The sequence below is a fragment of the Anser anser genome (genome assembly GCF_964211835.1).
Source record: "Anser anser genome assembly, chromosome: 6".
Lineage (NCBI taxonomy): Eukaryota > Metazoa > Chordata > Aves > Anseriformes > Anatidae > Anser > Anser anser.
In genome coordinates, this window is record NC_139726.1 from 20,065,887 (window position 1) to 20,087,003 (window position 21,117).

The window sequence follows — 21,117 nt, forward strand, 5'->3', positions numbered from 1 at the left end:
TTTTGTAGGAGGTTAACAAATATAAGGGCAGGGATGAGTAAGAGTTCACGGATCTACATTCTGCATAGCTTCTGGAATGAATTCCAATGGAGTAAAGCCAAATTTTTAAGCAGCAGCTACTTCAGAATTCAAATGCCTTTTTTATTTTATTTTATTTTTTTCCATTTGGACATGAGTAACTTGATAGAACTTGATCTTGAGCCTGATTATTTAGGTATACTGATTACTCCCTCACTTCATCTTGGGAAAATCATTTACACTCTGTTAAGGAATCTGAAGTCTAGTTCTAATGTCTTTTTTGTATTTCACAGGTTTTTGCTTGCATTTGTCATGTTAAAACATTTCATGTTATAAATATTTAAAGGATCATTTAGAGGTGATACAGCTACGGTAGATAATGACTGTTGAGATTAGTCTCTGACTAAATTGTTAAGTGCATGCTAAGAGAAACACCAGGATGCCTCTTATTTCAGGTAATCTGCTGGCAACCTAAGGCAGATACAGAATCATAGACGTCTATTTTAGGCATACTCCAATGCAGTTCATCATGCAAGGAAAGTTTTATCTGCATGCAAGAAATCCTTTTGACATTGTTTCACCTGTATGTTGTCATCATCTTAATTTTCACAGGAATTTCTTAAAAGATCTTCAACTCTAAACAGGAGTTCCTGTCTTGTATTAGGGAGTTTCTTAGATGGCAACAGACATTACTACTATACACAGATATACTTAAGCTGACGAAATTTCAGTTATTAAGAAACAACAATTTCAAAACTGTTAAGGAAGTAGGTGTTATCAGATAAAATATTAAGATTGACTTACCATTTTTAAAATTTTAACATGGATCATTTTGGCTGCTTGTTTTTTGTCCTCTAAATGCTACATGTTTCAATGGAATTCATTTCACATCATGTACTGGAAAACTAATTACGCCTTTGCACTTAATGTCTTGAAACATTTTGATTTCATTGAGGCTTAGGAGGCAGGAAAACCACTTTTTCCTGCCACAGAGGAGAAATAGTTTGGGGAAACAGTTGGAACTGACAACAGGCAGCAAAGGATCAAAAGCTGGAACTGAGAATCTGAGACCTAATGATTAGTACCTTTTTGAAGGCATCTTCTGCCTGGGCTTTGTGGCTAAAGATAGGGCCTGGTGTCCTTTCCAGCCAACCCCTTACAATGATGCATGCCATTCTTGTGCAGGTTACACATGATTGTTGTCATCATCCACCTTGCTGCCCTGCACTGCAGAAAGGACTTTGCTGCTAGTTTACAATTTTCTAAAAATTCCATATAAACTTAAGCATTATCATTAAACATCTTTGACTGTTACAAAGTGTACACTTTAAATGAGTCACAGAGATAGAAATATTCAGTCTGTTTATGAAAGATTCTTGTAGAATCTTAAAACTAGAATTTGAACAGATTTTTTTAAGTACAGATTTGGAACTCAGTTCTAAATTCCCAGGCAACAAATTTGCCTTATTGTAGCAACTACAAAGTTACAAAAAGCAACTAATACTTTACAAAAAGTGTGGACAAAAGCAATTAATGCTTTACTCTAAACTACTTCATGTTGGAGAATGGAAACCACCTTTACTGTATCATGTGATATCATTTGAAAAAGACCTGTACACTCTGCCAACAAATGAGAAACAGTTTTATGTCTGAACAGGAACATAATGAAAACTACAAAAGTAACCCAACTTCTGCTTTACTGTCCAAAATCCTGTCTAGCTTTCTCTAGCAGCAACACATCATGCACTACTACCCAAGTGTTGCCTCTCCAGATTATTCCAGGGAGGTATTTGCAGTGTTAAAGGAAGAATGCTTTAGGCGACAAGAGAAACACAAATCGTTTAAAGTTCCCCATGCACAAGTGAAGGGAAAGAAACTGGAGAAGGGCTAGGAGAACTGGGAGTTGGTGCAACATTTTGGTTTCTCAGTAGACACTGTTAAATCTTCCAGCTTGCAATGGAAGTCTAAAGAGCAATGCGTACCAGAAACAAGATTGCTAGGGACAGTGGATTTGCTTCACTGAGCAAGCTGCAGCCTTCTTTAGTTGTAATTGCAGTCACAGAACTGTTCTGGTTTCCCTTTCTAAGATTTGTTTTGGTCATTCCACAGCACTCTGTTGTAAAATCTCTGGTTGTTTGGCAGTGCACTGGTGCCAGGATTTGATAACTCATTTTAAAACTCTAGCTTATTTGGCTGCATACTAGTGGCAGGATTTGATAACTCATTTCAAAGTAGCATGAAATAGTACCATCTGGACATTAGCATTTCCAAGACAAGCCCAGGAAAGGCCACAGGTCGCCAATGTGTTCCACTTTTGACAAATCTTCATGGACTATTTTTCTGAGATTGAGTTTGTACTTTTATTTCCTCCTGTGGAAGTCTACTTATTTTTCATTGATTTCCATTAAAGTAAGAAGAGCAGTGATCCAGAAACAGTTCATGAATTGTATTATCCAGTTTAATTAGAGTGAATAGAAAGTTTTTCCACAGACAGGAGAGTCAGCATTCAGTCTAAAATACAGCTTTGGACAGTAATGGCTGAGGCTAGCAATGAACTTAAGTCACAGCCAGTGCCAATTACTCCTTCCACTCATTATGCATCACACGAAGAATGATGCTACATGATGTTTCCATTGCTTTACAATGTAGTAGTATATAGTAAATATGTCTGTTTAAATTCTCAATTCTAAACCATGTCAGAATCAGCCCCAAAATGATTTTGTTTGTTCAACCTGTTTATGGTTTTGTAGTGGTTTAAAAACTGATGGGCAGCTAAGCAACACCAATGCTGCTCTCTCACTCCTCCTCCTCAGAAGGACAGGGGGAGAAAATACAACGAAAAAAGAAAAGTTCATGGGTTCAGATAAGGAGGAGTTTAATGAAAGAAAGAAAAAAAAAAAAGAAAAAAAAAAGCCACAGAGAAGCAAAAGGAGGAAAAATGATTTTCTACTTCCCATTAGCAGGTGATGTTTAGTTACTTCTTGTGAAGCAGGGCCTCAAGTCATGTGGCAGCTGCTTGGGAAGACAAATGTTTTCATAATGAAAGTCCTTCTTTCTCCTACTTCCCCCTAGCTTTTATGGCTGAGCGTGCCACCCTAGGTATGGATTATCCCTTTGGTCAGCTCTGGTTGGCTGCCCTGGCTGTGTCCCTTCCCTGCCTCTTGCCCACGCCAGCCTGCTGGCCTTGGGGAGCTTGGAGGAACTCTTGGTGCTGTGCCAGCGCTGCTCAGCAGCAAACCAAATGTTGGGGGGATGTCGGCACTGTTCTAGCTACAAGTGCAGAGCACAGCACTACGTGGGCCGCTGTGGGGAAAGTTAACTCCCAGCCAGACCCAGCACAATTTTACATCAAATTCTTGTCTTGATTTTTAAAATTCATCTTAAAAGTTCTTTATTATCAAGTCAATTAAATGTTTGCAGTAACAGCTGATAAGCTTTATACATGGTTGTTATCTCACTGCTGCAAAACTGTTATGGACAGGATGTGATTTCTTGAAGTTCACTGGTAAACTTGCTCTTGGGAGAACATAAGGATTTGCACTGGCTGAGAGCTGTGCCAGGGAGGTTAAGGGAAAAAGTGCTTCAAAATGCTGAAGTTGTGGATGAATGTAACCTGAAATGTTTCTCTGAACATGCATTACTACAGTACTATAGAGCTGACTACTACTTTACCAGGGAATATACGTTAATCCCTATATGATAATGTCATGGTAGCATCTGAGGCACAACAAATTACCATTCAGATTTTCAAATTTGGGGTTGTTTTCTTTTGAAAGTTGGACTATTGAAGACATGTTTGCATAACCGTATCCATGCACAGCACCAGTTAGCCCAGGCAAAAGCAGGCAGTAGTTTAGTCAAGGCCACACAGAGCTCAGTGTGAACTGACCACCTGTGTTATAGGTTCCCACATAGCTCCTGCATCCCACATAAAGTTCTTTTCTGCAGCAGATGTATAATCAGTGTTTGAGCTGGCAAACACAAAGCTACTCCAGCTGCAATCACAGTACACAGGAGGACAGGAGAGATCATGGGCAGGATAAAAACGGAGTAACAGATGAGTAGAATGTCTTACATTATTCTGATCATTAAACAGTAAGCAGGTAATTTTAAAATAATATTGGCACAGCTTAAAAGCCTAGACTCAAATTCAACACAGTGATCTCCTTTGTTCCACAGATTTTACCAGTAAAGTTAGCGATAGCAGAGGAATAACATCCCTCTTCTCTGCAGAGAGAATCCATGGCTGGAAGGTACAAACCTCTCCATAGCTGGCAACACTTTTTCCCATTGAAATGCAATGCTGGTGCCTCTATCCTGTTCCAGAACAATATACTGCAGGCAAAACTAGTTGACACTGATCTGATCCGCTGCCTCCAGCATGCGTGGTTCAGGATCAGGAGAGGAGATGCTCAACAAATACATGATGTGCTAGCACCAGGGCCAAGGAGCATGAAACTGGGTGGGAGGTGGAAGACTGAGTCTGTACAAAATGTTTGAGACCTAGCAGTCATGTGAAATCAGATCAAAGTAAGATGAAGTAGAATGGATGGATTAAAAGGAAAACAAATAGAGGGGTAGTTTTCTTAATACCCAGTCTGTACAGAAAAGAAAAAAAAATCATGTGATCATAAGACATTTTTTATGTCACACTGGAAGACTACTCTTAGCTCTTCAAGAATTCACAGCAACTCCAACTCCTCACAATTTCTTTGTCAACAAAAAAATAATCTTTTTACCTTTGAAATGGAGTTGCTTACATGCATAATACAGAGTATGTATTCATGTAGGCTTTTTGCTGGTGAGAATTTTTTCTATTACCTTGATAACATTTTCTTAATTTGGAAATAAAGCTAGCTTTAAATCTATTCAAAAAGAAAAACACAGATGATTTACATGATTGCTCTTCCCATGAATCATACAATATACACTGAGAATCTGCTGTGGGGGAAAACTATTCTGTCTTTTCCTTTGTGCACTATAATGTATCTGTTTCTACAGCAATAATTTAAAACTCCTAAATGTTGCTAATGAAATCTTCTATTATTACAGTTCTGGAAAAGAGATATTTAAATATAAAGTTTCTGAAATGTAAGGCCTTGGGAAATGCTAAAAACATGGCACTGAAATCTTTGAATTTGGGGAAGCAATATTAAGAATAAATACTACTTATGTATTCTCCATATGGGAATTTTTTGTTACTAAATGCTCCCAAGACACAGTTCTTATATGTTTCTTGAGCACAAATCTCCAAAATTAGCCAGTCTTTGCCATCAGAAATATTCTTGTCTTTGTTATTCAGTTTACATTTCTACTACTTCTAACACTGTATTAACCCCCAAATTCTGGGCATCTAAAGGCAGTGTAAAAAAACAGATCTTTAAACAGAACAGGTGCCAGATCTACCCATCTGTAGCTTCTAATAAGAAGTTTATGGACTTCTTACTCATTTTAATAGTTCTGCTCTTTTTTTTTCAAGTATTCATTTATAGCATGGCTGCACAAAGAGCACAATGATATCTATTTACAGTCTACCACAGGGCTAATGGCAGACCATGAGTTTACTGTCAATGTTTTCTTGTGGAGTTCTGTATAATCCTTGCAGCAGTAGACAGACTCCAGGATATTCCAAGAAACACTTTTAAGTTTAAGAGCAATATTTGATCTTAGATTTAGTTGTAACATATTTTTTCTTTATATGAGTGTGTGTACACAGTATATTTTTTTTATATGAATTATGACCAGATTGTCCAAAAGGGAAAGGCACATCCAGCTTCTCAGAGGTAATTTCTGAAGCAAGTTTTCAATAAGATTTCACAGCTTGAGGAGATATCATTCTAGACTGTGTCAAGCTAGACTTTTCATGTGGATTTTAATAACTGAATATGATTTCAATCATACATTCACGTGGTCATATTTTTATCCTAAACAACAGAACATTTACTGAGTACAGTAAGCAGGGCTTTTCGAAGGAGCAAACACAAGTCAGTTTGCAAAAGTTTGATCAGGAGCAAAAGGCAAGGTAAAAGAATAAAATATATTTCAGTATATTTTAAACATACTGAATATTCTGTCACATCAGGAGCCAAAAATAATATCAGAGTAGGGTGAATCTCAACATACATTTATCTGGATGACTCTTTAGTGAGAAGTATTCCATTGCCAAGGTGCACTATATATATTGGCTGAAATAGTGCTTGTAGTGATCTGAACTGTGCTTCACCTTTAGATGCATGAAATTTGTCTTTCAAGGAAAATAAAATAATAGTAGATCTGACTGTTTCATTCTGGACAAAATATTCAATGATGTCTTCTCCTTACTGGACTGGACTGCTCAATCAGCTGTCTAATGCTTCAGGGAAACATCAGCTGATAAAACAGCTTCTGAGTGGGAAAATGCCTGACTGAATTTTAACAACCTCTTTTCATTATCATCGAGAAACCCATAGTGTCTCGTTCAACAATAATGGACACTGGGCCTAGAGGAAGAGTAAAGATGGGAAAGAATTACCTCATCTGAATCTAGTCAAGGATAGAGATTGAAGGTGTGATTTTTTTTTTTTAATTAATTCTACGGTACATATTCCGTATGGCAAGTATAATGAAAAACAAAGGAAAAATAAGATTAGTTTGTGCAAGTTCTTCTAAGTATGGAAAAAAAAAAAAAAGATAAATGCTGTTTTACCTAATTGTTAAAGACACTGTTAAAAGATAATGATTAACCAATACAGTGTGGTGAGAGCAATATGAAGTAGGTTAATCATCTGAAGCTCATGCAAGCCATGTTAGCCTCTAGATAGTCCTTTCCCTAAGGTATAAACAGAATTTGAATTTCAAAACAGAGCTTAACATAGTTCTTTCTTTTCTGTTAAATAAGGATTTGGACCATAAAGAAATCAAATCTACCTTTTCTAAATTTCTGTGTAATCATCCACTAAAAAAAAAAATTAAAAAAAATGGTATTTATAGACAAACTACCACCTGAACTTTTCTAAAGTCAGTTTAAGTATGCAATATAGGCAAAGGCTATATAATCCGATGCCATCTGCATAATACCTCGAGGTTGGATCAATGTAACTAAATTTTGTTGCAATCAAAGGTGTCTTGTGAATACATTTCTTTCTTTTTTTTTCTTTTTTTTTTCTTTTTTTTTTTCCTTTTATGCCTATGTCTAAGAGAAGAGGACCCCAATTTATGAAATAGGAGTGGAGCTGATTATTCAGTGAAATAGCATATTATCTTCCAAGACTGGCTGTAGGTCAGACAAATGAACATAGCTAAAATTATATTACAGTTGTTCAGACAATTGTATCAGTCATTCATTAAAGCATGTAAATAAACTCTCACTTTTTAAAAGAGATTCTTTAATGAGTGAAACACCCTTTGATATGTTTCTCTAACCAAGGATAACTAAGGCAGAGCAGGAAAAGAGAAATTTCTGAATCTGACTAAAGATACAAATGATTAAGACCTCATAATGTATGGCAGTAAAGCACCGTCATTTATGCTGCCATGGACCCCACATGGTGCTTTGTCATCTCTTGGGAACAGGACACTAAAGAGGGTGTCCTGTGTTCAGCCTTTTAAGGCTGATCTCTAAATGACCTAGGTCTCCCATTTTTACTTTTATGTAATAGTGTACATGAAATTTATGAACATTGTCTAAAGATTCCCAAATGATTTTTGTTCAAATTCTGTTGCCACAAGAACTTTTGGTTACATTGAATTTTATGCATAACTCTTGCAAGCCTTTCCATGCATGTTAACCAAAAAAGTCTGAACAATCTTTTGCAGAACACTTAAAGGTGTTCTAGACAGGTTCTATGATTGTATTTGCTGGAATTTTTTGGTGCCTAGAAATTACAGGTAAACATAATAATCATGCTTGCAATAGTCTATATTCCTCTGTTAGACATTCATAGCTATTTGCTCCAGCCAAATGTGATGGCAACTGAGACTGTCCTAAGAGACTAATTTGAATCCAGATCTTTTCCTGCCTATCTACAGAATTCTTTTGGTTTCTAAAAGAGAACTGACAGACACTGAACTCCTGTCAATCTGAGCTAGTAGCCTGAAATTGGGTAATATGATTGCTCACCTTTAGCTCCAGAGCTATGGCAAAAGTTCCACTAAGTTACGAGATCCAGAGCAATGGCAAAAGTCCCACTAAGTTACGAGACCCTTGGTCCAACATACAAAACAATGTGAAAATTTTCAAAAATAATTTGAAATTCTCATGCACACAGATAGCCTCTGCTAAATGAGAAAGCTTTTCTGCCATGTTAACTGTATATGCTCCCCATTCCATGGGGATATAAATATGTACTACATCAGTGAAGTCAATGTAGCTAATTTATACCATCTGGGCATGTGACACACACACCAAAAAAATACTCAAAATGATTCCCCAGTGTAATAATATTCATATAGATGAAAAGCCAACCAATGAGGAAAAAATAAAAAATAATAATAAAAAATAATAATAACACTCATGATTATGTGTGAAGAAAAGCACCATTTGTCTTCAAAATTTTTTTTTATCACTTCTGGATTTTAAAATATCCATATCTCATTTTTTCTTCTCACAATTGTTAGTAAACTGTATTACTTTACAACTGAAGAGCTAAAGTTTAGTGACAGCTAATAAACTACACAAATGTAATTTATCTTAGGCAGCTATCTGGGAAATTCATAACAATGAGAAGAGTGTCTCTTCTTTAAGTGACCTTAAAAAGACTGAGCTTTTATATTATATTTGTAGGATGGTTAAACATTCTCTCTACTTCCCCTCCTGAGAACTTTTTTATTTTTAAAAATCTCATTTTTGCATTGCTGAGAATACTACATCCTTCATTTAGAAATGAAAAAGAGCGTGTTTATCCAAAGAAGATGGATTATTTTAGTTGTTTGTAAATCCAAGCAGGTTAAATCTGCTTCATTTTCAAGACTTCAAAAATTACTGTTTTAGTAAATTTTATAGTGATAAATAAAGGTGCTGAATCCACATGAATGATTAAGCTGCTTAAGCCAAAATATTTGTCTTACAACTTCAATTCCTCCAAATCAAAATCAACAAAAATGAAAAAGAAAATTGACTAAATTGGATTAAAAGTCCTGCTGAAGCTACTATTGAAACAAAATTGTTAAATATATATATATATGCTTGCCTATTAGAATTTAATTCATGATAAATGTAAACCTCCCCATTTAGAGCTAAATTGCTGTAGATGTTACGTTACACTATCTTAAATATGTCTTGATTTTATACTTGTGTTTTGGCAAAAAAAATAAAAGTTAGTGGGCAAGTTCAGAAATTTTTCTAGGTAGATTCACCAAACACTATTTTTCTAAGAAGTGTTAATATTGACCAAACTAGAATCTTAGAAAAAATTATGAAATCCTTTTTCTATTGAGCTTTACTTCTAGTTTTAAAGGAAATTAATCTATAAGGCACTCAGGAGTTCAACGCTGGTGAGTCAACCACATATTTATGACACACGTAACCTTGGAATTCACAGCGTTCTCTATGTTAGATTAATATTTGTCTCATTTTCTAGAATGATGCCAGGCTCGGACTGATGTTGCTACATTGTTGATTAACCATGCTTTTTTGTTGTAGCTGGCTTATTCCCTATATTATCTTTAGAAATCAAAAGCACTTATATTTATAAAGCTTATTTAAGACACACGCCTCCACAGCTGATTGTTTTCACAGCTATAATTTAGAAAAGATTAATTCTTTTCCTTTTATAAAAGAAAATATAACTGTCAAACATCCTCAAGAGCCCAGGCTGATTCTGTGCTTCCTTCAAATTGTACTTAAACAGTGGATGGTGGAAAATGGAGCAAGCTAGTTTGGATTATATGAATAACCCCCAAAAGCCCAGATTCTCAGCACACAAATGAAAATGAATTGCTTATTTAATACTTCTAAAAGTAATATGGGAAGCTTGTATTTCTTTCTAGAAACTGAGTGACCTCAGAACTGACAAATATCTTCTAAGAACGACACATTAAGCTAGATTCACCTTTATGTAATGTCATTGAAATCTTTATAAAGATCACATTGCAAGATGCAAATTTTTGAGTTTTCTGGCTGTTAACCAGAAAATACGCATGATTTATTTTCTATTTCTTGTTTAAGTACTTAAAAACATTGCAACACGGTCCTTACAACAGTTGAGAATCACAGAGTCCGGAATACATTAATTACCATCAAACAAAGGAAACAAGTCTCATGGTGTCCATTTTATAGATGAGGGAGAAGCCCAGAAGCCATGTGAGGAACCTGAGTTTCTTTGAGACCTACTCACTGGCTTAACTCACTGCCTAATGCAGCTAACTCTGTCTGTGTCACTTCAAGACAGCCAACTCATTTTGAAATATACATACCTACTTATTCAGTGCTACTAGGTGACAAGAAAACATTATGTTTCTGCTTACTATTTTCACTGGTACTGGTTATTTTCCAAATTAAGTGGAACTTTTTTAATTAACTGTGAAGTGACCTGAATGTGTGTTTTTTAAAATAGTTCTACTAATATATATATATATATTGATTAGATTAATCTCACAAGTCAATTGTGATCACAAGAGTTTCTGAAGACAACAGTCTCTTAATTAAATTGAGTGGATATGACCTTAGTTTGAAATTGACTTCCTTGCAACCTTTTAGCCTTCCAGAACAGAACAGGGTTTGGTGGTCTCTGAAGTGAACCTGAAGGCTTGGTTTGAGATCTTAGCTTCTCTTCCCATTGGATCTATTTGCTCTTTCCTATCTTGCACCATTATAAAACAATTCTCATCTCACCACAATAAATATCAGGAGCTTTTTATACAAGTTTTACTGCCAGATAGGTAAGTGTTTCTGTCAGGAGGGCTGGATGCAGGAGAAGAGTAGAAGGGAGAGCTTGTAAGACTATTCACATACTGTGGTTCTGATTCTAACAAACCACAGAGAAGGTCTTCTGTGCCCTTCTCCTTGTAAACATGGACAACAAACAACTTTCATGATACTGATTAATTTGCTTTTGAACTTCCCTCTGTGAGTAGGACAGCCAGGCAGAGAGAAGTAAGAGAGTACTGCTCTTTCCTTCCTTCACACTCTCCAGCCTCTCTCAGTGCATGCTGTTTGTTCTTCTCCTGTAATGTTTACAGAGCCATTCCTCTGTTCTCTCTTTCTGTGGAACAGACTTCAAAATGTGAATTCCCTAGTGTAACAACGGAGAGGGGAGACTTTGGATAAGCAGAAAACACTCAGATAGAGAAACAGCTTGAAAATAAGTTTAGGACATAACGTGGAGTTTGGGAGATGCACCATTATGTGGGAGATATCAGGACCAAAGGGACCAGGCAGAGAGGAAGATTAAGGTTCAAATTACCATTGCAAAGATCATCCAATTCAAAAAACATACACCACGATGGCAGCACACAGGTAATGCATGCTTAGTAAACTTCTTACAAGCTACTGACCCATTTTAAATACTTGTTTATATATAACCCAATTAGCCCTCAGCAGCAGAAATTTCTGAAATTTGTAACGTGAAGGCTCACAGATGTGTGAATATTTGAGCTATTTATTATTATATCCAAACATGTTCATTCTACTTTAATCACAAAACAACTGGCTTTCAAATTATATGTCTTCAGAAAGCACAATAAGAGGGGAAAACAGATAACAAATTAGATCATATTAATTGAATGCAGAATTTAAAAAAAAAAAAAGAATCTCATATAGAACAGTATGTGAGGGTAGTCGTAACTATACAGGAAAAAAAAAACCACACACACACAATTATTTAAGGCATAGAAGTGAACTATTTGGAATTCCTACCAGCAAGAAACTAAATAAGTAATAGATAGTGATATTTCTGAAATACATGGTAATAACTGTTGCAAGATGATAAAAAGATATTTCAAAATAAAAAGGAATTAAGAATTTCTAGAAAAAGTATGAACCAAAATACTGAGGCAAAAATTAAGAAATACACCCCTCCCTCCATCCCCCCGTAATTTAACAGCACTTTATAATCTATTTAAGAAGAGGCAGAAATATCAAAAAATACAGAGATAGGTTTGCAACTAACAGGTGATCCGCTGTACATATGAACAATATTCAGCACAAAAGAAAATTTAGCCTGTTGCTCTACACAGTAATTAGCAGGTTAAACACAGTGAGAGCTGTATTAAAGACCAGGCCTGACAGATTTCCCATTTCAAGCTGCCAAATAGTATAATCAGTTTTCACATCAAACTACTGCATTTCTGGAGCACAGATTGGCGTCAGAATGGAGTCAATAATTCAACAATGGTGTCAGAGTCAGTCTCCATTTTTATACAAAAGATTGTGAATAGAATTTAAAAACAAATGGTAAATGTAAGCGTATTTAATTTTTTAATCGATTCAAAAGATGCTAAAAAAAGATGCTAAAAGCATTAAAAATAAGGAACTTCTATTTATTTCAGTTGATAAAGCATCAGATGTTATTTATTCTTTCATCTGGAAACTGGGGATCAGTTGGTTGGACACCAGGTATTGAAAAAATCACTGTGTGAAAGTTAAAATGCCCATTGGAAAAGCATAGATCAATTAAGCCTAATCCACACGAATCACTGAGAGAAGGTCATACTTTACTGACACGCAGGAGTACTGTGAAGATGCTACTGCCAAGACTGATGAGGGGAATGCAATGGATTTATGATCCCCTGATTTGACAATGCCCTGCGCTCAGAAATTAATGTCTATAGGACAGTGTTAGGACATTGGGAGTAAATGAACTGCTAGTTAAAAATGTGCTACAAAGAGGTGGAAAAAAATGCTTGTTTTTTTTTCAAGTTGCTTTGCAAGGAGTGATGCAGGTCTAAATCTAGCTTCCAGAAGACCCAGATTATTTGGTTTAGAACAAGGATACTGACATTTTCCTTTTAAATTGTAACTGAATTTCAGGGTGTTCATATTATCTAGATAAACCAGTAGATGACAATCAAGTCTATACAAATGTAAACTCCTATAAAGGATATAGCACACATATACCTTGCATAGTAATGCTATTGAGAAACGGGAAAAAGACATCAAAGGGAAAAATCACTGAGCAGTGCCCTTCTGTGTATGGCTAAGGGTAAGATCTCATACTAGCCAAACTATGAAACACAGTGCAAACATGGAGTTGTTTCTGATATTTAAGACACCTAATAGGCACCTTTTGGGCAATTATTTATCACAAGAAAATAGTATCTCTTTGTCCCATTGCAAAACCAGAGATCTTTATCAGGTCTTTGTTTGGACAACTTCAGTTGTAAATTAATGGGTGTACACCTACACTCAGCAGCTTTTGGCATGCCTGCCTGGCAGATACAGCAGTGAAAAATTATTTTTCATAAATTCTATTTGTGTCTCTTACAGAATAAAATTTTTCCCATACAAATAGTAAGGTATCAGATACAACTCAGAAGAGCAGACCTAGTATACAATTTTAAGAGCTTTTGGTTCCATAAGTAAGGCATCATCTTTCATCTTTTACAAAATGCAGCAAGTTTTCAGAGCAATTGCTGAAGAGTTCTATTGGATCCACCTTAGAAATTCTCTTAGAATTTCCCTGTAACTGTAATTTGTGTTATCTCTGAAGTATTTAAGTTACATTAAAAAAATGATTTTTCCTAGATCAGATTTAAGACAACGTAAAACAGTAATCACAATTATGAAAAATATTGCCACAGCCAAAGTCAAAGTGGGACAGAGAATCAGAAATTACAAGTGCATGAGAAGTGCTTGAAAGTAGGATATAGGATAACAAAAAGTTGAATTAAATGCACATATTCACAGTGATAGAACAGTACCAAGAGATTCTTAGAATCAATTACAATTTTCATTTGCTTTTCTGAACTTTTATTTCCCCTTGATCTTCATGGAAGGGGAATTTTTTTTTTACCTTTGTGAAAACAGTTTTCTTAGGTGGGGGCCCTTCTACCTCTTCTGGTTCATTTTTTAAAGAGATACCTCTACTTGGAGCTTCTGGCCCCACTGCACCCAGAGGGACCCTCCCCAGTGAACTCAAGAATGCAGCCCCTAACATGCTTTACTCTGTACTTCACAGCATGCTTTGTGTCAGTACCCCAAATCCTGTGTGTCTCTGAAAAGTGAGATAGTCAGATGGTAAAGAAACTGATCTGATTTGGTTAGTGAGACGGTATTGTAGGAGCTAAAGGAACTGGAGCAGATGGAGGGACACCCCTAATTGAATACTGTTGAGTAATGGAAAAGGTGTAGTTCAGGTATGGGCAAGCATTCCAGCATTATCATTTTAACCAAGCCATTTTTATGTAAAGGTTTAAAAACAGGACCAAGTTACCATGGAAACTGATTGAAGCAGAGACTTACTGTAAATTCTTTTCTAGACGAGAATAACAGGACTGACAGGTGGGCTGTAAAAGGAAAATGAGTGCAATATAAAGTTAGGCATGATGGTCTGTTTTCTCTTCCTAAAGGTATCTTTTATAGCTCTGCTTTATCTCTACTATTTTCTACAGTGATATATTGACTGTATCTTAAAAGATGCTCACACCCAAATGAGCCTTTTATTTTGTCATAATCCTATTTGCAAGGGGATGTACGCACCCTGGAGAAGAGAACTGAAGGGCAGGTCACTCCAGTTATTTTCCCAAATTATTATGTCTTGCCAGAATCATCAGGGAGGCAGAGCCATCACTCAGGAAATGCATTTGCATAAAGTGCCCTTTGCTGCCAGTGTTTATATTTTGCTCCTGAAATATGCTCTAGGTACGTTCATACCATAGCAGAGTGCTCTCGTCATGCAACTATGAGAGGAGGTAACAAGGGATTAATGTGTTGATGGTGAAGAAATATCAATTTTCCCTTTCTCAAAAATTTTTGAAGTATACTTATTTGCTGCAATTCAATTCAAAGTCAAGATGATTTAGCTCGTTAAATACTTTTCTTAGTCCTATGGATGATGGTAAGAATAACATAGATTAGAGTACACAGCCCCCAGAATTTGGTGCCAGAGTTTTAAGAAGGGAAATTGGCAGAAAATGAACAACAGCAGAGCATATACCCTTTCCGCTTGGAATAGTTAGCTGTCAGCACTGGAAAACTGTTCAACATATGAATATGCAATATCTTTTTAAATCTGTGCCGGATATTTCTACCTGCTGTGCTTAATTTAAGAATCTTGTTTTATCATTAGAGAAAAATTGCTCTCTCTTCCAATATAATTTTCTACCAAAAGGAAGGAAGGAGAAGGGTCAAATTCATACTGAACTCATCCTGATACTTTTCGAGCCTAAAGTTTCTGCTTCTTGGTTCCAGTTCCCACCTGGAAGTATATTTGCACATGCCTCCTGACTTGAACTATAAAGCAATTTTCCTCGGGAGTTTTAAGAGGTTTGCTGTCACAAGTAATCATAGTTGGTCCCAGTGCTCTAGAGTCACAATAGATAGCCACCTTCTCCAGCATGTTTAATGTTTACCTTAAAGCTAGCTAAAAGTAATGGCAAGAGGTGGCTTTATTGTCAAAAGGAAATGTTCTGCTCACCTTCAGTATCTGTCTTCCTCAGTGCTGTGGGGGTGGGGACATGACAGATGGTTCCTGCAAACTAATCACAGAAAACATGGCATTTGGTATATTGCATGCATTTCCAGGCAAATAATGAACAATTTTTATTTAATATCTTCCCTGTGGAAAGCTGGACACCTTAATAAAATGTGTTGTGCTCTAAGAAATTGCATATTACATGTTAAAGTTAAGATGTGATTAATCACAGAACTCTGAAATAAATGATGCACAGGCTAACCCTTACCTATCCTAAGTGAGTTCTGATGATGGTGTTTATTGCATGTAAAGCTTTTTGGCAATACGGCAAAGGGAATCATGGGGCCAAATTTTGCTCTTTTCAACCTATGTAAGTTCATCTTTGATGCAGAGTTGTGTCCACTTCATTATACCTGCGTGTCTCCAAGCCTCAGAAGGCTGCAAGGCCAGGCTTAGTGCAGGCAGGCTTATGCAGAGGCTTGTGCAGTCTTTCAGATGGAATGCTTAATACATAAAGGGTACAACCATTTTTGTCACTTAAAGGAAGTTATGTTAAGTATTTCTATGCTTTTTGTCTTTGTACTTGGATAAATCCTACCTGAAAAGGGCCAACAAATACTGTTGTGCTTTTCAAGAAAATAAACTCACCATAAATATAGAAATTATTTCAAAGATATGCTCCTCATTTTAGAAAAGATGTCCTAAATTTAATTCATAAGATGTTCTAAGTTTAATTCATGATGTTGCAGTTTAATTCAATTAAAATTCTGTGGCACCACTGTATGTTTCCACATTTCACTTTTTATTAAACATCCCAGGAGAGTTAATTATTTTTTGTACTTCTATGACAAAAATGTCATTTCAAATAATTGTGATCAAATTCCCCACACAGGTGTTTATAACTATCTTGGATTTAATTAAGGAAGTCAGAGAATTAGAAATGAGAATAACAAAGTTCATAAAATAGGACAATACAATCCGAATTTACAAATGGAATGATTGTCCAAAAGCAAAGGTAGGGATTAGAGGTACAAAAAAATGGAATTATTGTTAGGAATTGGGGAAAAGCCAGGAAATAAGTTCTAGAGGGGAAAATAATGATAACAATAATAATAATAATAATAATAATAATAATAATAATAATAATAATGAAGAAAACAAACTAAAAAAGGATCGTTCTTGCAAGCCTGAGCAGAAATATGTGAAAATTACTGAACCCTGCAGAGATGCCTTGGATAAGGCACCTTGTTGTAATCTTCCAGACTAGCCCTGAAATTAAACAGACAAATGCTCTGAAGGTGTTGCTTGGACTTACAGAGAACAAATTGCCAGACATTTACAATATATCTATGCATTCTTGTTGCCACATTTTTTCAGAAAAAGAAATTATATGAACAGATTCTGTGCATGGATTTAAGTTATTATCAATATAAAGAATACAGTAGTATTCATATGTAAAAACTTGTTATTACATCAGAACTTGACACAAGTTTCTCATTGCTTTGTCTTTGTTTTCATGGAAGACAGATGAGTAATAAAATCAAGACTTTCATTTACCTATAGGTAACTCACGGATGTTTGTCAATGCAGGTTTATCAATATACAGTCTGCACGGGTTTAATACATGACAAGGAGACAAGCAATCTGTGGAGAATGGCAGTGGATGTGATGCAGATCAGCAAGAAAGAGAAATTAAGGATGAAAAGACAGCAGTTTCTGAAGAATCAGGTAAGGAACACAGGTGATTCCCTACAAAGTGTAAGTTGTACAAAGAACTATTTGAAATAGATTTGCCTATTTTGTCCTTTCTAGTATTTTTGAGAATAACTACTGTATGTGTCTATGGATATATGTATAAACATACACATATCCTTCTTACTCCCACCCAGACAATAAATTTTCTTTTTGAACAAAATTGCCATGACCCTCAGTGCAAATACTTGCCATCATGGTATTTGATTTTTTTATTTATTTATTTGTTAAATATAATCCATGTACTATAATCCATTTTATTTTGTTTAAATAAAACATGTTACTATTTGATACAGAAAATCAAATGAGTAATATTTGTACAAAGAAGTAAAAGAGAGTTGTGCTATGTGTTCCTATTCTTTCTCAACCAGTCAGTTCCAAGTTCTAAAACCTTAAATTATGCTACCCTAATACTGAGCTCTTTGGGCATTACACACACTGCAGAAAAGCAGGTGTGTTATAACCTGCCTCTGCTTTCTGACACTGGTGACACATAAAGAGTTCATTTAGAGCTGGCACACGCTTTTAGTTCCTAAGCCTGAATAAAGGAGAGTAAAAAATATATTTACACAGAAGCAAAGCTGGACGAACAGTGAGCAACAATTCATCCTTTCCTCCTCTGCTCCCTTTAGCAAAAAGTTGTTTTACCACTTGTAGTGACACGGTGGTAGAGTAAATGTGACAGAGAAAGTACCTTCTCTACAGCCTGAAACAAGCTGGGGAGCTAAGGTAACTGCAGGCTGCACGAGGCCTTTCCATTGTTCGTGACAGAAACACTCTCTTCAGTTTTTAGATATAGCTTATTTGGATGAAATTACATTTGCCGCAAGCATGAGATAAAAAGAAATGCTCACAACTAAACACTACATATCCATCATTTGTCTGTCTACTTTATCTGCACCTCTCCCTTCCATTCACAAAACTAAAGCTAATGAGAGGCACTGGTACACCAACCCATTATCTGTTAAGAACGGCTCCTTACAGGGCTTCACATTCCTGAGTAGCACCATCAGCTTATCACGAGTTCAGTATATATGCTCAAAGTAGAATTCCTTGTAGTTTGGCCTTGTAGGAGATGTGCTTTAATCCCCCCACAAAATGCCTATGTTAATGCTTATGTTTAACTCTTGTAGAACTATATCCGATGTTTTGAGATAGCACTATTGAAGTAGTGCTAACTAGCATATACTATGAATTCCCAGGAACACTACAGAAAGTTAAAAAAAATTAAAAAAAAAAAAAAAGAAAGAAAGAAAAATGCCCAGTTCCCAGTTAAGCCTCTCAAACTGAAAAAAAAAATCGTTATTATTAGTTACATCATAGCACTTACATGTAACACAATTCATGATTTTGCAAATATTTTTTTCATGCTAACATGTTGCACTTTTTGCACTTTGGTAAGATTACCACATATTCTGCCAGTTCCTCTGTATGTTGTTGATTTCTGCAAAATGACAGCTGCCGCATTAATGTAAAAAAAAATAAAAAGGTTCAGAGTATCAGCAAGGATGCCTCTAATGGGAGAAGCAGCATAATACAGCTGGAGTTTCTAGGAGATGCAATATTCATCAGTTACAAACTTGGGAATGTCATATTGTAAAATGTACAAGATAAAAGACGCTGTGTGGTGTTTCAGCTGGTTCCATTTGCCATATGGCATATTATTATTTTGTATTACCTTGGGGAGTGCAATAAAAGGGAAAGGAGACTAGAGCACACTCGAGGTATATAGAATAATATGCAGAAATTCTGTAGTTCTTAATTATAGCAATAAGGTCTGTAACTGAAATGGAGGTGGAACTAAATAAAAGAGCTAAATGTGTGTTATACAGCTCTCCAGCTACTGGAAAGTAATAAACTCCTATCAGGAATATTTACACAAGAAGAAATTGACAGATACCATATGTAAAAGCCTACAGACAACCCCAAAGAAGGTTGACTCAAAAGTCAGCAAATGCTATGTGTAATGCTATACACATTACCATAATACTGTTTTACATCAGATTTTCTGGGGTAGGCTGGAAAAATACTAGATTGGTAGTCTTTAAAAATGAGATTCCACATGCACAACTATAATAAAATCATCAAATGAGTTATTTGAATTATTAGAACACACATTTATACTGTGTGGGTTGGAGGGTAGTGTTTGGTGAAAACAATTACAGTAAAGGATTCCTACATGAATTGTGGCAGTCTGATATCAGGATAAGTGAGTTGTTCATAAGGCCTAAAAAATCCCCAAACAAAATCTCCAGACCCCAGATTTGGAAAGGCAGAACATATTTCAGAAGTCACAAGCAAATTGTTATCAACATATCCAGAACTCATGCAAAATTTCAAGCAAGTAGGTGCAATGAAACATTATATTTCAGATTCTGCCTGTAAATTCAGTGCTTCCCATGCCAGCAAATTGAGCTTCACCCCTCCTACCCTCCAGGGCCATCTTTGGAGGTGTAGTCTGACTCTGAAGCAAATTCCAACCAAGGTCATATCATTCTCTGCAAGCTATTATTCAGTCATTACTTAAATTTTAAAAGACAAATTTTCTGATACCAAATCACAGAAATTTACAGGCTTGCAGTTTTTTGGAATAGTTTGTCTCTAAATACCATAGGCCATTAGATGCAGCATTTCAAGATCTGTTACAGAAGCAGAATACTTTAAAATTATTTATGCTAATTGTGCAATACTTCAGATGGCATCTTCAAAGCTATCATCTATTCAAGTGTTCAGTTTGAGCAGCCAAAAAGTAGAAGAGTTCCTTTTAGCCAGATCTTTAACAGTAATAAATCAGAGAAATTCTAGTAACTCTCAATATTTCCTATTATGTATTACGTATTTAGATTTCCTTTTAGCTTTTACCAGCTATTAGGAAGATAACTTTTTAAATAAGTCGTCCAAGTGACTCAATGTCATTTAAAGATACCACAGCCTCCCAGTTCAATGAATAGATGAGGCTGGCAGGTGAGGCTGAGCTGCAATTGCTGTGCAAATTAGTGCATACATTTCCATTTCTCAGCTAATGCTAACACCAACTCAGGACACGTTTTCCACCGTGTTATCAAACCCTATGAAGTTTTCACACTTTCAGCCTGAGTGCCACTCATGCTTATTCTACACATAATCTTCTGTTTTGGCCAGCAAAACAGGTTGATGTAAAAATGACTGACTGATGTCAGTAACTAAGGGCCATTATTAAGTGAGAGATAATAATAGGGAAGGAAGGCAGGAAGGAAGGAAGGAAAGAGGGAAGGAGGGAAGGAGGGAGGGAGGGACGGAGGGAGGGATGGAGGGAGAAAGCTAGTTCTCACTGTTGGACTCCAAGGCATTTTTTGCTGTTAAGGCAGCAGGAATCTTGAATATTCGTTAACTGACGGTTCAAGTTGGAAGACTCTTATCTTCTAAACATAGTTACTGAATTACCAAACATGTCTACCATTATATTCTTTAAAGGAGGGCTATGCAGTATTACAAGAGGAGAATAGTGTTTCTATACTTTTTCCTTATTAGAATGTATTCAATTCCATACACAGGGAAGATAACTAGTGTTTGACAGAATTAGTGTTTACCTTATCCTAATAAACTGAGAATTTAAAATACTTTTATTTCTGTTATTCTGATAATCTCTGTTACCTTGACAACAAGCATAAATGAATGTGTTATTTAATGATAAATATTCAGCGTAGGAGTTTTAAGATGGTAATGGAAAAATAACTTTTTTGAAATACTTAGTAATTTCTTCTATAAAAAAGAAATATTTAATTAAATATCAGAAATGGAAAGTAAACATGAGTTCTTC

At 35.8% G+C, this 21,117-nt stretch overlaps 2 protein-coding genes across 51 annotated transcripts in view; one reads left to right on the forward strand and one right to left on the reverse strand.

Moving 5' to 3' along the window:
• B3GALT1 (beta-1,3-galactosyltransferase 1) overlaps window positions 1-21,117 on the forward strand; it is a 206,147-nt gene that overhangs the window by 72,513 nt on the left and 112,517 nt on the right. For 45 of the 49 annotated variants that reach the window (XR_014586221.1, XR_014586222.1, XR_014586229.1 and 42 more), the window contains one exon: window positions 17,157-17,294. Coding sequence is in view for 8 of the 49 variants with exons in the window: in XM_083842414.1 (XP_083698540.1) it covers window positions 17,157-17,294 (138 nt within the window). In the remaining 41 variants the exon portion in view is untranslated. Of the gene's footprint in view, window positions 1-14,813; window positions 16,582-17,137; window positions 17,295-21,117 lie in introns of those variants that run through there. The other 4 variants (XR_014586224.1, XM_083842423.1, XM_083842431.1 and 1 more) reach the window with 3 other exon arrangements.
• The window catches only part of LOC310901875 (uncharacterized protein), a gene marked incomplete at its 5' end in the record, with an annotated part of 188,503 nt that overhangs the window by 70,740 nt on the left and 96,646 nt on the right, over window positions 1-21,117 (reverse strand). For both annotated transcript variants that reach the window (XM_083842445.1, XM_083842446.1), the window contains 2 exons: window positions 14,396-14,439; window positions 15,570-15,630. In XM_083842445.1, the coding sequence (XP_083698571.1) occupies window positions 14,396-14,439; window positions 15,570-15,630 (105 nt within the window). The remainder of the gene's footprint in view (window positions 1-14,395; window positions 14,440-15,569; window positions 15,631-21,117) is intronic.